This window comes from Scophthalmus maximus, chromosome 1 (assembly GCF_022379125.1).
Source record: "Scophthalmus maximus strain ysfricsl-2021 chromosome 1, ASM2237912v1, whole genome shotgun sequence".
NCBI lineage: Eukaryota > Metazoa > Chordata > Actinopteri > Pleuronectiformes > Scophthalmidae > Scophthalmus > Scophthalmus maximus.
Genome location: NC_061515.1, coordinates 25882016 through 25899942, shown reverse-complemented (window position 1 = coordinate 25899942; position 17927 = coordinate 25882016). Strand labels below are relative to the sequence as shown.

The 17927-nt window shown below is 42.2% G+C and overlaps 1 protein-coding gene across 1 annotated transcript; it reads left to right on the top strand.

Moving 5' to 3' along the window:
- Window positions 1-3868: 3868 nt before the first annotated feature.
- Window positions 3869-13883, top strand: htra3b (HtrA serine peptidase 3b). The gene is made up of 10 exons (XM_035604352.2): window positions 3869-4659; window positions 5740-5839; window positions 6493-6625; window positions 7147-7236; window positions 10941-11135; window positions 11260-11292; window positions 11438-11552; window positions 11637-11694; window positions 13198-13293; window positions 13406-13883. Exons 1-10 carry the CDS (start codon window positions 4239-4241, stop codon window positions 13572-13574), a joined length of 1410 nt encoding a protein of 469 aa, XP_035460245.1. The 5' UTR covers window positions 3869-4238; the 3' UTR covers window positions 13575-13883.
- Window positions 13884-17927: the final 4044 nt, after the last annotated feature.

Here is a 17927-nt window from a genome sequence, read left to right as displayed (position 1 = left end):
TGTCTCGGTCAACACCCCTCTTGTCTGTCCAAACAAACCCTGGACCGTCGTTAATCTGTAGATATGAACAGTCTGCAGCTCGCCTCCCCTCTGTGACCGTCAGCCTTCTAGAGGATTGTGAGAACTAAAAACACCCTCATGTCTGCAGAATGTGTGTGCGCGCGTGCGCGTGTGCGTGTGTGCGTGTGCGTGTGCGTGTGCGTGTGCGTGTGTGTGTGTGTGTGTGTGTGTGTGTGTGTGTGTGTGTGTTGTTAAAATATATTCCTTTTCTTCTAATAGATACCTTTATGGCCCTGAGAGAAACAGCATTTTTGCAAAGTGAGATCATTTAGGACCAAGGAAAATTCCACTTTTGTAAAAACATGAGTCTTGTTGTTTCCTTTATTAGTACAACAGCTGTCGGTAATGTCATACTCACCACTTGACATGTTGGGAAACAGGGCTAGACTGGCAGTCTGGCACAGTAGACCGGCGCAGGAAAACTAGAAAACTCGCAGGTCAGAAACTTAGGGAAAGTATTAGCACAAAAATATCCAGGAGGTCAGAACATAAAATGATTCTGTTATTAATTTAGACCTCCATTGAAATATCTCTTTCAGTTAGCGGGCAAGCTTAAAAGTCTGCATGCACGTTCGACAACCTACCAAATAGAATAACTTTTTATTCGAGTAAACAATCATTTAAAAAACGTTTGTGTCTTTTCTTACAAACATATCTACCCCAAGACTTAAACAAAAGGAGAGAAAGGGTTTCTTGCGGGGAAAACACTCACTGCTACCCACAATGTCCACGAGGGAGCAGTAATGCAGTAGCAGAATAGGGAGGAATACGAAGTGAGTCTAGTTTGGTGAGTGGAACCCAACACAGCTAACAAGAGCAATAAACATGTTGAATGAGGGTGAGCGTGCTATAAAGCTCTTAGGCATCAAGAGTAAGAACCTCTTCTTGCCACGTATTGAGGCAAATAATGTGTATTTGAACATTACCTAGTGAAGGCCTACTCTAGTTGACCTCCACATTAAAATTATGAATCTTTAAATGGCCAAAATATGGGCCCTTTATAGAAAGAACTGGTCATGATGAGGGGAGATGGAGTCATTGAGCATTCTGTCAGAGAGGAGCAGCCCCGCAATTCTTGTCCCAAAGACGGACACAGCACTGCGATGCTGTGTGGACTTGTGGTCCATGCCACTTGTTGATGGCGGAAAGACTAAGCCACAAAGTCGAGCTCAGCCCTGATGTACATCAGCAGACAGCAGCAGATTTCCATGACAGCCCACATCATCTGATGGCTCAGCCTTTTTAGCTTTTCCACACGTTCAATTGGCAGAGCTTCCCACTTCCTGCTTTCATTGCAAGCCACTTCGTAACCTGCCCTCCCCCCAGCACCTCTTTTATATGCTGTATCTGACCTGTGCTGCTCTGTTGGGTGCGGGAGTATTTGGCTGCTGCCTCCCCCGGCCTCACTTTCCATGAAGGCTCATGAGAATTATTGAAATGAATTCATTTTGACTACAGTGGTCTTCTTTCTTATGATTATTTGAAGAGAGGTACATTGTATTCTGGGATAACGATCTTTATCATAATACTCAAGTTTTGTCAAAGAATGAAAAAACGGTTAATGTTGATGTAACAAAACAACAAAATAAGAACTAAAGAAATCCCAACATAAACATTTACATTGAACCACCAAAATCAGAATCGTTTTAGGAGAAGCGGTATCTCTGGAATGGAGTGAGGCTCCGTGGTCTGGTTGTCTCCAATTGTCCTTACAAGGAGACAGGAACGAAGGCATGTACCTCCAGTCTGCAAGCAAAGAATGAATCACTTTATGTTCTGGAAAGGAAAGAAAGCAAGAAAAAAGCAGCATATAGAGCCGAGAGTCGCTTGAGTAGCGTTGTGATTTAGTGGCGTTACCGCCTCCTTTCCTGTTGAAGGGTGCGTTTTCACCTCAGTGAGGAGACCAAGGACACTGACATGGAAGTTTATGGCTTCGGCACTTTGTTCTCCAGCAGGCGGCGAGGCACTTACCTAAAATGCTGAACATGTGCTTCGATGTTCCTAAAAAGCAAGAGTATATAACCCAGATGTACAAAAATAAAAAGGGTTCAGCATGTCAGAAAGATTGTAGCTTACTTGATAAATGGCAGGGAAGTGTGGTTAGGCCAAACAGTATCGGACCATGTTTTGAAAGTGGCCTTATGCAGGGGTTCGCAAACTTTTCACCCCCAACCCTGAAATAACCGTATGGTGCCAGAGACATGTGCCTTCGATTGTCACCAGAGGTGGTTAAAGCATAAAGGACATTGATTTGAGTTACGCACAAAAAAAATTGTACGTTCACCCCTTAATATATTTTGCTATGTTTTTTTTTTTTCCATTCATCATTCATTCCGTCTTCTTCTCTGATGTCAGTGAGGTGGAAGGAGTTGCAGAGGTCCAGTTTAGAAAAACATACAAACATTGGCGTTGAGTTAGAGAGGGGGGGTGGGTATGTTCATTCAGAATGCAGGCCATCTTTCTTTTGAACAAAACAGAAAGCAGCTCCATCTGATGAGAGAGATGATCAAATCAAACCGGCGGAGAGGGAATCCTGAATGTATTGATGTAGCCTCTCTTTCAGGCCGTTGTTAGCCGAATGGTGTGGTTGGAGGGCTGGCATTGGCGTCTCAAAGCACAGGAGAGAGCAGGTCAGAGAGAGGCACAAGAAGTACGACTAGGAACCAACTCAACGCTCCAAAGGCCCTGATGTCGAGAGAGTTGAGCTCAGCTGCATGAGGTGATTGCAGTGATGTGTGGAGAACCCCGGGCGAGCTGTGCCCGTGACCCACATGGGGAGCGACAGGGAAAACACAGAGAACCACAGGGGAGAGGAAAGGGTATATTTCCCTTTTCTAATAAAAGGTCTGGCACCTGCATTCTGCAGTGACTGCAGACGATCAGTAATCACACATGATTTTGCTCAACATGAAGCAATAAAGCCATACAGCATATGCACAGAACGGGGAGAAGCTCGGCTACATGCCAATATCAACCATTTACACCTAAATGACACAATTAAAACACCAAGCAAACAAATCCACAATCCCTCACTGGTTTCCCACTAACAATCACTGCCTCTTATGTTCTCTCAACTGTAACCATTTTCACTGTTGTGACATTCAGCAAGGAACAATCTTTGTGGTATGAACCCTTTTTTAGTGTAACGCAGATGTTGCATGGTTTAAAATGATCAGAGATGTTCAATATATATTTAATTGAGAAAGGACTTTAATATCACAAATGAGAACTGTTGATATTGGTGCCTGAACGATACCTTACTTTGATGAATATAAACATGATTTGACCCCGTACACTTCATTTATTAAACTGCTTAACGATTTCCCTGAATGTCGAAAATATTGTCTCAATTTGATTGAGGGAAAATTGGATCAAAGAATCAGCAACCAAATCTAAGAACTGGATCAAGTATTCAATACCATCTTTGACACTTGAATGCCTTTCGCTCGCTCCTCAGGATGTGTCGAATTTTCTATACCTGTCTCTGCTGCATGAGTGATTTAGAATAGCAACGCCATGTGTCCTGGGAGTGTGGGGAAGACTTTGAAACAACGTTTAGACCCTCATGTTGGCAAATAAAATGATGGAAAAAAACTATTGAAATTCAATGAAACGTGGAAAACCGCACACATTGAATGGGGTGACCGCAGTCATTGAGTGGTGGAGGTATGGGGTACAAAGTGTAATTGTAAAAGTGCAATTCTGAAGTCATAGAGGGCAACAATATTGCCAAAATGTCAGTCCTTTTGCCCCGCCTCCAGGAGCAGGAGGGCCCTGCTCCCCACATCTCCTCCCTCCTCCTCTCTGTCCAGCCGTTTACATTTTGCCGGCGGTGCAGGGGACACACGGACCCCCCCCCCAGCTGCTGCTCTCGCCCTGCAGCCGGATAGCGCATCTGGACGCTTCATTACGCGCGGTAAAACGAGTTCACTGTCTTTTTGTTACCCCCCGCCCTCCGCCTGCCACCGCCCGAGATTAGGATCTTTTTTTTTTTCTTTCTTGTATTCTGCAACAATTAAGGAGGCGACTGTGAATATGGATTTCCACCACTACATTTGAAGCATGAGCAGCGCGGGAACAGTGGACACCAACGCGTAAAATCTCTCCGCTCCTCTTTGGTTTATCTTTTGGTTCATCCTCATCTTTTAAAAAACAAAACAAAAACAACAACCCAAAAAATGCTGATCTTCCTGTACACAGCTGCGTTCGTGTGTCTCGAGCAGGCGACGCGCGCGCAGCCGGCGGCGGCTGCGTGTCCGACGCGATGCGATGTGAGCAGCTGTCCGAACCCCAGCTGCCCCGGCGGCTACGCGCCGGACCGCTGCGGCTGCTGCCTGGTGTGCGCCCGCGGCGAAGGAGAGCCGTGCGGCCGCGGCGGCGACCCGCCGTGCCCGGACGGGATGGAGTGCGCGCGCCCGGGGCGGGCGGAGCGACCCGACGGGGGCGCGTGCCAATGCCGGTCGAGCCGCGCGGTGTGCGGCAGCGACGGGAAAACCTACGCCGACGCGTGTCACCTGCAGGCGACCAGCAGGAGAGCCCTGCAGCAGGGACTCTCTGCCGTCACCGTCATCCAGCAGGGGCCGTGTGAGGCCAGCACAGGTACGATTTTGGTACACCACAATTCCTTACAAAGCTCTTTCCTGACAATAAAAAAAACCCCACCATCACGTGATCATATCAGAAGGTCCAGAGCAGTTACCAAATGGACCTTGTGGTGAGACCCTTCTCGTTTTTAAGGTCAAGAATTGACCTCTGTCTGTCAAACCATTATGTTGGCTGGCCAGTAGACTGCAGTTGGGACCTGCTCCTCTGAATTAACGGCTCTATTGTTTGTTTGTTTTCTCCTTCTAACGTCTCCACTTTAATAAGAGGCGAATTGATGAGGCTTGGACTCAGGAGTAATATTTCACAGCACAGTGGGATATAACCACACCTCCATTAAAAAGGCTGTCACACGACGAAGCTCAGAAAGTCCCTCCACCCGAGTTCAGCTGCTCCAGTCCGTGATACTTACCGTCTTAACATTGTTTTCTGTCAGAGTGAAGAGCGCTTTATCAAATCACGCTCCTTTAAACGGCGTGAGGAGAATCTGTCTCAGAACTCGTGTGGGTTAGACGGACGGTCGGATTTCCTTGTCCTCTTTGAGGGAGGGGGGCATGCAATTTAGAAATATTTAATGCACTCAAAAAATGTAACACAGTTAACGCAGCTGTGCTTTGTTTCCTTCCTGTGGAAACAAAAAAAAATGGTGCCGACCGCACCTCAAGATACTGCGTTTGCAGTTTGTAAACATCACTCCCCTGCACATTAAGAGACGTGCTAGCCAATGGCGCAACGACTCAGGGGTTTTGGTCTAGTGGGTAGCGCGTTGGCCTCACACACCCGAGGCTGCGGGTCAGCGCAATATCATTATCAACTGCAACAAACAGAGAAACAAGCTTTCTCAAAAATCGCTTACTGCCCCTTTAAGGCCAGGTTTATGTCATAAAACTGTCGTGCCTCCATGAGATCCCTCCTTTCCCTTTATGACACTAAAGTGAAATGTCATGAAGTCATCCATGCCTAATTAATTGAGATAACATTCTTTCATTGTTGCCCACGTCACATATTTGATTTGATTATTCTTAAATAAAATTGTTGAATGATTATAATAATATATGATTCTTCTTGCCAGTACAGGGCCTTCAAATGCTACAAGCCCTCGTTACAAGTTCAACTTCATAGCTGACGTAGTGGAGAAAATCGCTCCTGCTGTGGTCCACATCGAGCTCTTCCTCAGGTATTCACTGTTTATGTGTGTGTGTGTGTGTGTGTGTGTGTGTGTGTGTGTGTTTGTTGGGGTTTTGAACATGTGACATTTTCTACGTTTATAATCCATTAAAAATGTTGTGATTGGATTGATAGAGCAACGAGCACTTGTAGTGTTCACAGAGCTGAGCACTCCTGCTAGGTGTTTTTGGCAGTGCAATGAAACTCTTTACCAAACCAATATTTTATTCTTGTGGAGTCATCTTACATTACATGCAGATATATATCTCTTAATTTCCCATAATTTTTACATTCATCAACTCTTGAGAACCCTTTTCAAAAAGCTGAGTTTTTGAAGGGAAATGCCACATTTGCGAATGGAATGCCAAAATGAAAAGAAAAAGATCCACTGTCTAGTTGCCAAGGTTTTGCTGTTTGTTGATTATGTATTGTAAATAGTGCAGTTAGGAACAGGATGGTGTAATTAGTTTGTCAGGGTCATTTAGTCATGATTACTTGAAATTGTCATTGAAATAGGAAATTATTCTCTTGAAGAAAATAGTAAATATAATCTCATTTAATATTATCTCAAGCCTTAATATTAAGATAGCAGGACTAATAAATTGATCAGAAACCAGTTTACTGTAATCCAATGAATTTACCGATGCTCTCCTTACATACCAGGCATCCTCTTTTTGGTCGCAACATCCCTCTGTCTAGTGGATCAGGGTTTGTGATGTCAGAAAATGGACTGATTGTTACCAACGCCCATGTAGTCTCGAGCACTACACCAGTGTCCGGTCAACAGCACCTCAAGGTACAAAAAAACATATGGTATAAATGATGTTATTATGAAATAGCATGATTACAGCATACACATGTAAGCATTACCTGATCACCTTTTATCCTTTTCACTTTAAAGGCCCCAATTTTCTAAATGACATGGCTATTAAATATAATTGTGTCTTGGTCCTCAGAGGAATAGTTTTGTGAAATACAATTTTGCTTCCTTTCCAAGTTCCCTAGTTGAACTGTGCTGGTCAGGGCATCACTGCTCCAAAACTGCTATGCCAACATTGCAAAAATCTTTCATGATAATACTCTTGAACTTAAGAGTTCTAATTACTAAGAATTTTAGGGTCCGGGGTATTTAACCAGTGTATTCCATATGTAGACGGGAAATTTGTCACTCTCCATTAACAATTATGTTTGCTAAATTTATGCAAAATTTTAAATGTAAATGGTAAATGGACAGAATTGATCAAACATAATGGTAAGCTATGACTTATCTTGATCTGTAATGTTCTTGAAAGGTAATTCTTCCTTTCTTTCCTTAAGGTCCAGATGCATAATGGTAATGTATATGAAGCCAGCATCAAAGACATTGACAAAAAATCTGACATTGCTACCATCAAAATCAACTCACAGGTAAGTCCACACCATTCACCAAGCAGGAAATATATTTTCGTATTGTCATTAGAAAGACTTGTGCAACCAATGTAAAAAGTTAGTCTGGAACCCTCAACAGAGATGAGGGAGAAAAGGAGAAACAGCTCTAACTTAAAGAAATTCCAAACAGAACTCTGAATCACACCGCAAGTCTGCTGAGCATGTGTTTCCACTCAACTAGAGTCTTCCCTGCCCTTTCCCTTCATGCCCCATTTTATTTTCTTCAGCACATCCCCTCCGCCTTATTTAACTTTTTCCGCGTCTCTTTACAGTTTACTTACTTGCAAAATGATGGACATAGGTGTTTAGTGAACAGTGTTTCCCCTACCATTGAATTGGGGGGGCGCCCCCTAATATATACATATATACCCATATATACATTTATATATATATATATTTTGGTATTTTACATATAATGCCAAGCAGAAGTAATTTAAGGTCACATTCCTTATACACATTATTCTTCATTCCTTAACAAAATTTTGTGGATGAAACTTAACGTGATGTGTGAAACCTAACCCTAACGTGCCCTAACCCTCATATTATAACCTCACCTCAATATTCTCTTTTTACTGTTTTATTAGCCTGCACGCTGGCATAGCCTGGACAGGGTATTGTTTTTGTGTGTGTGTGTGTGTGTGTGTGTGTGTGTATGTGTGTGTGTGTGTGTGTGTCCGTTCGTGCGTGTGCAAAATAACTTGGGTGGGTAACTCCAGATTAACTTTTGCAGCTGATCTGTCAAAGGTCATGGTCAACATAATATGGTCCAAAATTCTTTTTCCATGATATCTCTGCAAATAACAGGGCTAAAGAGACAATCTATAGCTTATAATGATCAACAAATTGTCATGTATAATTAAAAAATATATTTTTTTAGGGATCTCTGCATCCTATTAGCCTAGCGTAGCCAGACTTATACTCCAATGCGTATTAGTCTGGGACCTCTTTGTTTATTTTCAAAGAAGTGTTACCAACGGACGCAGAGCAAAATCCCTCCGGGCGCATTCGGAAAGAAATGAATCATGTGACGTCTGTTGAGTGACGCGTAAATGTCAACAGACTAGAGCAGTTTTTTATCGGGTACTTTTAGTCAAATGCTCGTTCATCAGAGGCAGCCTTGGTTGTTTACAAAAGTCGCTTCCCTCCGCGTCACGGTATAAACCCCGCCCACTATCAGATAATCGGTTGTGATTGGACCGGCAAGTTTTCTGCTGGAGGGAAATCCCTTCCCAATGGAGGATTCCAGATTGAGTCTGGCAGAGCAAATGAAATGACCTCCCAGAATGCATCTGGGTCCCAGGCTAGCATCCTATAGGACTATGGGCACAACCACATGTTATCTGGATTGAAGAATCATTTTAGTTTCCATAGGCGAGAAAATTTATATTTTGTAGTTTTTCGTTTCTCTGTTTGTTTCTGCCTTTATCTTTGTAAATTAAGATGTCTTACATTATTCCAGCTCCCCGGAAAAGCACCTCAGTAGTACCTTTACATTAAAGTGGTGACGCTTCAGATCTCACTAACTTCCGTCCAATATTTAAACTTCCTTACTTGGCAAAAATCCTAGAATCATTGGTAAATGTTCAACTACAAGCATTTATTGACTCACTTAAAGTGGTTGTAAGCAAATGTGGAGAAAGCTTGTTTCTGTCTTTGTTAATTGTTGTGAATTTACTGCCCTTGCCAGGCCGCGAACCCGGGTCCTCCGGTATAGGAGTAACCAAACTCCCATACGGGAAGCCTAGGGGACTTTTATATGGTTTGAATGTGTCACACCTCTCTTATTGATTTTTGGTTTAAATAGTTGAAGTGGTTGGGCAGGCAGTTTCTATGGGGTGTTGTAGGGGTGAATGTCTGGACTGTCACGGTTTTGACAGTCTAGCTAACTGAGTCAGGTTTCTAGAAAGGAAAGCCACACCATCTAAAGGTCTCCAAAAGGTGCCCCAGTTATCTTGGATACGCAAAGTGGTTGGTGGTGAACTGTGGTGGGATTCAGTTTAGGACTACATTTCTTATTGCGGACAGTCACCCAGACGCCCTTTCCTCCCGGCTGCTCGGGAACTGCTGGGGGGGGGGGGGCTGAAGAAGCTACACCAGTAGCTGATTTACTCTCCATGGTGCAGAGCTCTGCTTCCAAAAGACTGAGCCAGTCCACCATCGTGGCAAATAAACTGCTCTTTCTACATGCACCATTATCGCTTAAGGAGGCAGAGAAGTAACTAAACATTTAGCACACAGAGCGGGAGGGGGAGAGAGAGAAGCCATAGTTCGCCGCTAAGCTAAATAGCTGAGCTACGATAAGCAGCAATAGGACCGAGTAGCCCGTTGTGAGTTACCGTGCGAGTCGCTAAAAGAGGGAGATGGGTGGGCAGAGGGTGTAGGTTGAGCTCTGGAACGATTCATTGGCTAGGACTTTGTGTTACAATCTCTGAAGAATCAGCACTCCGACTAACTTATTGTAGTTTTTTTGGGCCACCAGATGTAACTACCATTGCAACACATCATCAGTTGGGCACCTCAATGTCATCAGGTGTTTTGGTCTTTTATCACAAGAAACCCTCAGTTGAGTAGACCTGGGTGTGTGTCTCATGGTTGGTTTCTCTGTGGTCACCTAGGTGCCCAGACGGGATCTTTCCTCTTCAGCCACAACGAGTGGCTGCTCTCTTTTGCTGTGATGGTCAGAGCTTTAACTGCTTTCCTCTGGGCCTGCCCTTTAATTCCAACCCCCCTCAGGACCCTTGTGGTAGAACTGGCAACAAAGCCTCTGCAACCCACCTCCACTGAGTGCACTTCAGCCTTCCAGCGTCTTTCCGCAGCTTCAGCTACCAGGTCAGCGTTGCACAGCTTCTTGCTTTAAATTTAATTTTATTTGGATAGCGCCAAATCACAATATACATTGTCTCAAGGCACTTGAGGGGTCCGGGTCTGGAAACCCAACAGTTCCCACAATGAGCAGAATTTAGCGACTGTGGAGGAGAAAAAACTCCACAAGGCACATAATTGTGCTTCCCCTAAACGTGCATTACGAAGACCAGGCGTTGTTAAGAAGAATCTTAAGTTTGGTTGATGCAACCAACGTTGAATCCATTCTAAAGACTTGTGTTGTGTGGGCAGCTGTGGCTCAGGAGGTTGATTGTTGTCCACCAACCCGAAGGTCAGCAGATCGATCCCAGTTTCCCCTAGTCCGCATGGCGATGTGTCCTCCGGCAAGACACTTACCCCCAAATTGGCTCTGGCAGCTCCTCCGGCACTTTATAGATGAAAACGCTGTATGAATGTGTACGCATGGGTAAATGTGACTTTGTGCTTTGAGTGGTCAATAACACTAGAAAAGCGCTTTTTAAATACAGTCCATAAGACAGACTCAGCAGTTAAGACCAGTTTTTGCAACCAGTTTTTTTGGCAGTTCCAAAGTTTGCAACTGTGCTGGAAACACTAGAAGCTTCAGAAAGGGTATTATAGCGTTGCCCTGATCTATGCTTGATCAAATTGTTCTAAGATCTAAAGAGTTCCTTGGATTTAATTTTTTGAGATATTTAATTTAAATAGTATAAATTAAGCTTTTTATATGCATTTGGTTCTTTTATCCTAAATTTTTTTTATGTCACAGAAAATGAAATTATACACTACTACATCAAATATATTACCCTGGCTCACTTAATTTCTTTATTTCCTACCCTCAGACAAAGCTGCCTGTATTGTTTTTGGGCCACAGTGCAGACTTGAGGCCAGGAGAGTTTGTAGTTGCGATTGGAAGCCCCTTTGCCCTCCAGAACACTGTCACCACTGGCATCGTCAGCACTGCACAGAGAGATGGCAAGGAGTTGGGCCTGCGGGACTCTGACATGGACTACATCCAGACAGATGCTATTATCAATGTGAGACTTTAAGGCAGAAAGCATGCTCTACTTTTTAGTAATTGGTGGTGCTTTGTGTTGATTTCACCCAGTTTTTGTCTTTATACCATATATCTATATATTTCTTCTGTATTTTTCTTCACAGTATGGGAATTCAGGAGGACCTCTTGTCAATTTGGTAAGTGTTTTTGTAACGATATACATTGCATGACAGCTTCTTTTATACTCCCTGTAATGTACATTGAGGAACAAAAATCATTACAATCATCTCAAAATGTAATCAGTCATTATTGACATTTTCTTTCCGTCTCTGTGTATTTGAGGACGGGGAAGTGATCGGAATCAACACCCTGAAGGTTGCAGCAGGAATTTCATTTGCCATTCCCTCCGACAGGATCACTCGCTTTCTTAATGATTCCCTTGACAAGCATAACAAGGGTGGGTCTGACAGGGGTGGTCAGAGGGTTAACCATTTGTGAGCATCCTTCTTGATATAAAGCAACTCACTGGAGTGTCTTTCAGATGTCAGTGTAATGAAGAAGCGTTTCATCGGAATAAGGATGCTAACGATCTCACCAGCGTAAGTTGGAACTGATTATCCATTTTTATTTCAATGGAAAATATACACAAAAAAAACACAGCACATTTGACCGGTTTCGTAATCCACTAAGAATTTTTTTTTGCATGAATGTGATTGGCCACCACATCATTGCCTCTGCCAAGAAGAATATGTATTTTAGCCCTGTCCATTTGTTTGTTTGTTTGTGTGTTGGTTGGTTTGCTATGGGTCCTTGGTGATCCGAGGTAGCTGTGGAGAACACAATCTCCATATTTAAGTAGAGGTGCAAGTAATTGTCACAGCAAAAGCTCTGCTAGAAGTCAAAGTATCAATTCAAATGAATTAATGAAATTTGAGTAAAAAAATTTATGTAATCTTGAGAAGTATCACTTCTTGGTGGACAGTGTGCTCTATTAATTGTATTTATTGCACCATAACTCCAAAAACTGTTTTGCTATAATTATTTTTACAAACAATAGAAATATGAACAAACCTTTCAAGTACTACTTAAACTCATTTAGCTTTTACAAACTGATATTCCTTGTATCAAGAGCTCTTTCAGAATTAAAAGAAAAATAAATGTTTGTTTGTGTTTGAAGCGAAACAAGTTACTCATTGTGCCTTTAACATGATTATACATTCAGGAAAAAGATGTACAAAAAGTTGTACAATTTAAAGTATACCACACCAATAGTTGTTCATTCAATTAATACATGGAGCTGTTCAAACTTGTTTCATTCGATACTAACTATTCAGTTAACACAGATTTCAAGTATCCAAATATTGATGAGGAATATTGCATGAGGTTTACACAGTAATCAGAACTGTGCATTGCACTTCTTAATACTTCACCACACTATCTGCTGTTCCACTAACCAAGCTGATAATTAGCTTTAGCGGTTAGCATTTAGTGCTAGTGGCTTGTGTTAGCATTGGGCGATCTGTTAAATTCAATTCAATTCAAATTTATTTGTAAGGCGACAAATCACAAGATACATTATCTCACGGCACTTTACATAGAAAGGTCGAGACCTCACAATATTACAACCACAACTATGAGCTATGTTAGATATGATGGAGCTTGATTTGTAAGGGCTTTGTTGTAGGCTAATACATAAGCAGGCATACATTTCAGGACAGTAGAGCAAATGTTGTATTGTTGTATAATTATAGCCTTTTTGCGCATCTTTGTCAAGGAAACCCTTAGCCTAATAGTTTTAACAAGATATGTATTTCCTGAAGAACATACAGTGCTTGTAAGGGAGCAAAAATATAGCTTAAACATTTTTTTCAAGAAAGATGGACAGCAATAAAGTAATTGTTGAAAATGAAGCTACTCCATGCTTAGCACTTCCACGACACTCTCCTTCTGCTCCTGCTCAGTCTGTCCCTCGACTTCCCTGGCATTACTATTTATACACCTCTTAGTCTCTAAATAAAAATAGTTAAATATTTGGGTCTTTTGTTAAATTATGGACTTTCTTTGAAGGGCAATGTGTGTGTGTTTGTGTGTGTGTGTTCCAGGTTAATTGAAGAGCTAAAAGAGCAGAACCCAGGTTTCCCTGATGTTACCAGTGGGATTTATGTCCATGAGGTCGTTCCACACTCACCTGCACAAAAGTAGGCTTCATTTAATTATTTATTGATCAAACAGATACAGTTTTTTGGAGTACAATGAATATTGGCTTATAACAAAATCTCTGTCGTTTTCTTCATATTCCTTTGTCTCCAGAGGGGGTATCAAAGATGGCGACATTATTGTGAAACTGAATGGTAGACCGCTGATGACAACAGCTGACCTGCAGGGGGCGCTGCAAGAGGAGACAGCCTTTCTACTGGAAGTCAGGAGGGACAATGATGACCTGCTATTTAACATTGAACCCGATGTTATCATGCAGTAGACACTGCCACCACAGCACTTCAGAGGTAGACCAACTGCTAAGGACCTACTTTGTGACATGGTGGATACTAGCAGCATACCCATTTTCGTATAACTTGCTGTTAACTTGTCTGTACTAATATAAAAGGTCAGTATCAGTAAGGATGACATGGTACAATGTAGATTTGGCATTAAGGATTTACAACTGTACCTCTCTCCTGCACCACTGTCAGGGCAACTTTGAAATACCCTTTAGGAGTCACTTAAACCCACAGCCATAAAATGCATGTTAACTATGAGCTTCTTTCACAATGATAACACATTTTTCAACCTGTAGGTGGATTTACATGCAGCTCGAAAACAATGATACAACAATGGTTGTTGGAGAGCAGCTTATGGTGCACAATACAAAAATGATAAGATAAAAGCAAAGTTGATGGGGTGTTTTTATTTCAGTTTTTCTATTTCAAAGGTTGTTGTTTTTCAGACGATGATATATTCATAACAAGTGTTCAATCCACAGCACGCCCGTGTTCTGCCAATATCCATACTTGAGGAAAGAGCTTGTCCAATGTTCCATGACCAAGATAGAATCTACATTGCTCCTCAAAACTATTTTGTAACTGGGGGTCTGCGACCCATTACCCATTTGGTAATTCACCTGACCTTCACCTGAGAGAGATGCAACAAAGGTCCCCAGTTGAATTCAAACAAAGGTATTGCAGTTCATGATCTGTGCCTTAGCCCCTCACTCACGACCGTTGAGACAAGCCTAAAACTGACCCACAAAGGTGATGGCCCCACATCATTCCCTCAGGTTGAGCTAACTGGGCCTCTTAGGTGTGGACCTGACCACCAGTCCTCCCCTCCTAAGACTGCCTCAAGCAGGGAACCCTGGTCAGATCAAGGTATAGCTTGTTTTCCCTCGGTACAGAGACTTGGTGAGGAGGGAGCCGAGCCTGAAGCAAAGTTCTTGATGTCTACATTCAATCCCTCATCTTTAGCCAAAATCGTTGGATGATGACTTCCAGAAAAAGTCACTAATAGTAATATTTATCCAAATTGAGTGTCCTTTGCAGGATGTGCGGTCTCATCCTTAGGGACATGGTGTCCCTAAGCAGCTCGGAATAGAAGCAGCTGCTTCATCATGTTGAGAGCAGTCAGTTGTGGTTGTTCTGATTATTATGTCTCCAGGGTTCCTCCTTGTAGAGGGGCTCTGTATATGCTCATCTGGGTGGAGACCAAGAGCACACTGGAGGGCTTATTTATGCTATCTGGCCTGACACCATCTTGGGTTATCCCGGGAAGACTAAGAGGGTGATGAGAGTCATGGGATTTGGCTTATGATTGATGCAATTTTTTTTAACGTGCATAAAACTGAAAAGCAAATTCATCAATTCAGTCATTGTTCCTTCATTTATCAAATGAAACCCTAGCTTTGAATTACCTCTGCAAGACAGTTCCAATTAGGTTACTAATAAAATAATGTGTGAGTAAACAAATATAAAAATAGCAATACTATATACAATGTAAACATGATACTGTAGAGTGTGAACAAGATTGTGCATATGATATATGATATATACACTGAACAAAATTATAGATGCAACACTTTTTTTTTTGCCCCCATTTTTCATGAGCTGGACTCAAAGATCTAAGACTTTTTCTATGTACACAACAGACTTATTTCTCTCAAATATTGTTCACAAATCTGTTGAAATCTGTGTCAGTGAGCACGAGACAATCCATCCACCTCACAGGTGTGGCATATCAAGATGCTGATTGGACAGCATGATTATTGCACAGGTGTGTCTGAGGCTGGCCACAATAAAAGGAATGTCCACCAGAGCTGTTGCCCGTGAATTGAATGTTCATTTCTCTCCCATAAGCCGTCTCCAACGGCGTTTCAGAGAATTTGCCTGCAGACAGCTGCTGCAACAATCGGTTGGCATAACCAAAGAATTTCTGCAGAAACCGTCAGAGGGAAGCTCATCTGCATGCTCGTCGTCCTCATCGGGGTTTCGGCCTGACTGCAGTTCGCCGTCGTAACCGACTTGAGTGGGCAAATGCTCACATTCGCTGGGGTTATGGTATGGGCAGGCGTATGTTATGGACAACGAACACAGGTGCATTTTATTGATGGCATTTTGAATGCACAGAGATACCGTGACGAGATCCCGAGGCCCATTGTTGTGCCATTCATCCACGACCATCACCTCATGTTGCAGCATGATAATGCACGGCCCCATGTTGCAAGGATCTGTACACAATTTCCTGGAAGCTGAAAACATCCCAGTTCTTGCATGGCCAGCATACTCACCGGACATGTCACCCATTGAGCATGTTTGGGATGCTCTGGATCGGCGTATACGACAGCGTGTTCCAGGTCCTGCCAATATCCAGCAACTTGGCACAGCCATTGAAGAGGACCAACATTCCACAGGCCACAATCAACAACCTGATCAACTCTATGCGAAGGAGATGTGTTCCACTGCGTGAGGCAAAAGGTGTTCACACCAGATACTGTTTTCTAATACAGTAAAACTGCCCATTTCAGAGTGGCCTTTTATTGTGGCCAGCCTGAGACACACCTGTGAGGTGGATGGATTATCTCGTGCTCACTAACACAGATTTACACAGATTTGTGAACAATGTTTGAGAGAAATAAGCCTTTTGTGTACATAGAAAAAGTCTTAGATCTTTGAGTTCAGCTCATGAAAAAATGGGGGCAAAAACAAAAGTGTTGCGTTTATAATTTTGTTCAGTGTATATATAAGATGATGAAAATGCTCAGACAGAAAATAAGTGTTGCACAGGTAAATTAAGTTGCACCTGAGATATACACTTTGCTGAACTATGCTAACTGAACAGAAAATAAGAAATGATGAAGGCTTGGAAAATATTTTGCCACCGAGATCATATTCAGTTGTCACTGTGATTAATCATACTCTTGAAATAGTGTTGTTTTTTTTTTGTTTAAGTGTGATGTAAGCAAAGATGTGGCTGAGGTACATTAAATACTTTGGTTCCTTGGCAGAAGACTTGCTGAACTTTTTTTTTTTATAGCAACATTTTATAAACATCAGCATTCCTAAGCGCAATAATCACGCAAAAGACAGATAAGTACATGACACAATGTTGAAATAGTAAGCCACTTTATTGTGCCAAGTAATTTTTAACTCGCATATGATTATGAATGGTTTTCCTTACTATCTGCATTTACCACTGTTTTCATCCTGGCAGCATGTTTTGTTGTTTCATGGTCGTTCTGAACTCCCAGTCAGACCACAAGACAGTAAAACTACACCCTCTGCTGTACAAAATCTATACCTGCAGATGGACTGCTGTCACAGGAAATGTCCTTTACAGTGGTTTTATTTTCCATTAATATAGTAAATATGTAGTTTCTACCACCTGGTAACAAGTAGTACACTGAGACAAAATTGCCCCCCACAGCATAATAGAGCCACCAGATCTCCTCCCTGTAGGGGTCAAGGATTCAGGCCTGTACAGTTGACGTTATGACACCACACATGCACTGGCATGCATTGGCTACTTGTTAATCGGAAATATGTCAAAGGATGAGACATCTGACCAGGTCACTTTTTCACCACTCAACTCTCAAATGTGCGTCCGTCTTTGTAATGAGTTTTAATGTATTGCAACAAGTGCTGTGAATCGATTACAAAATTAATCATGACCAAAGTCTATGAAAGGTGCCACCTCTGCGTTGCTCTTTGCATACGTGGATAAGAGGCCAAAGGCATGTGAGTTGTACAAAGAGAATTTACAGAGATATCTTCTTGGGAAATAGACCTTGACCTTTGACCTATCAGTTCCAAAATGTAATCGCTTGTAATATTTCCAAAATCCATCCATGTGTTGAGTTATTTTTTACAAACACACAGACAGACAGACAGACAGACAGACAGACACCCTGCTCCAGGGCGGTAACAACACGTTCAACCTTGAGGTGTTTGGTTTACAACAGAGCAGAAGCAGAATTGTTGGCTATTTTTTTTTTTACATACTTTAATACCAATCAGGCAGGCTTTGAATGTCACAGTGTATCTGCGTATTGTTTGCTGACCATGTTCATCCATTTATTGCCATGGTTTATCATCTTCTGATGTATTCTGCTCTCTGATCTAAGTTACAAAAAGTTTAATGTCCATCACATGTGGTAATTGATCAGAATTCATTATGAAATATGCTATCCAGACAAAGACACAGTATTACATTTGTTTGCACTGAACTCATAGTTGAGCTATATTTAGATGCGAGACATAAGGTGTGATAAGTAAACAGGATGTGTGAAACACAGGCATTAACATGGTGAAAGCTTCTACTGTTTCAAACGCTTTCCTCACAGCTT

Coding starts and splice junctions, on each gene's coding strand:
- htra3b (XM_035604352.2), top strand. CDS start 4,239: ATGCTGATCTTCCTGTACACAGCTGCGTTCGTGTGTCTCGAGCAGGCG. Junction 5,840..6,492: donor CACATCGAGCTCTTCCTCAG/GTATTCACTGTT, acceptor CTTACATACCAG/GCATCCTCTTTTTGGTCGCA. Junction 11,293..11,437: donor GAGGACCTCTTGTCAATTTG/GTAAGTGTTTTT, acceptor TGTGTATTTGAG/GACGGGGAAGTGATCGGAAT.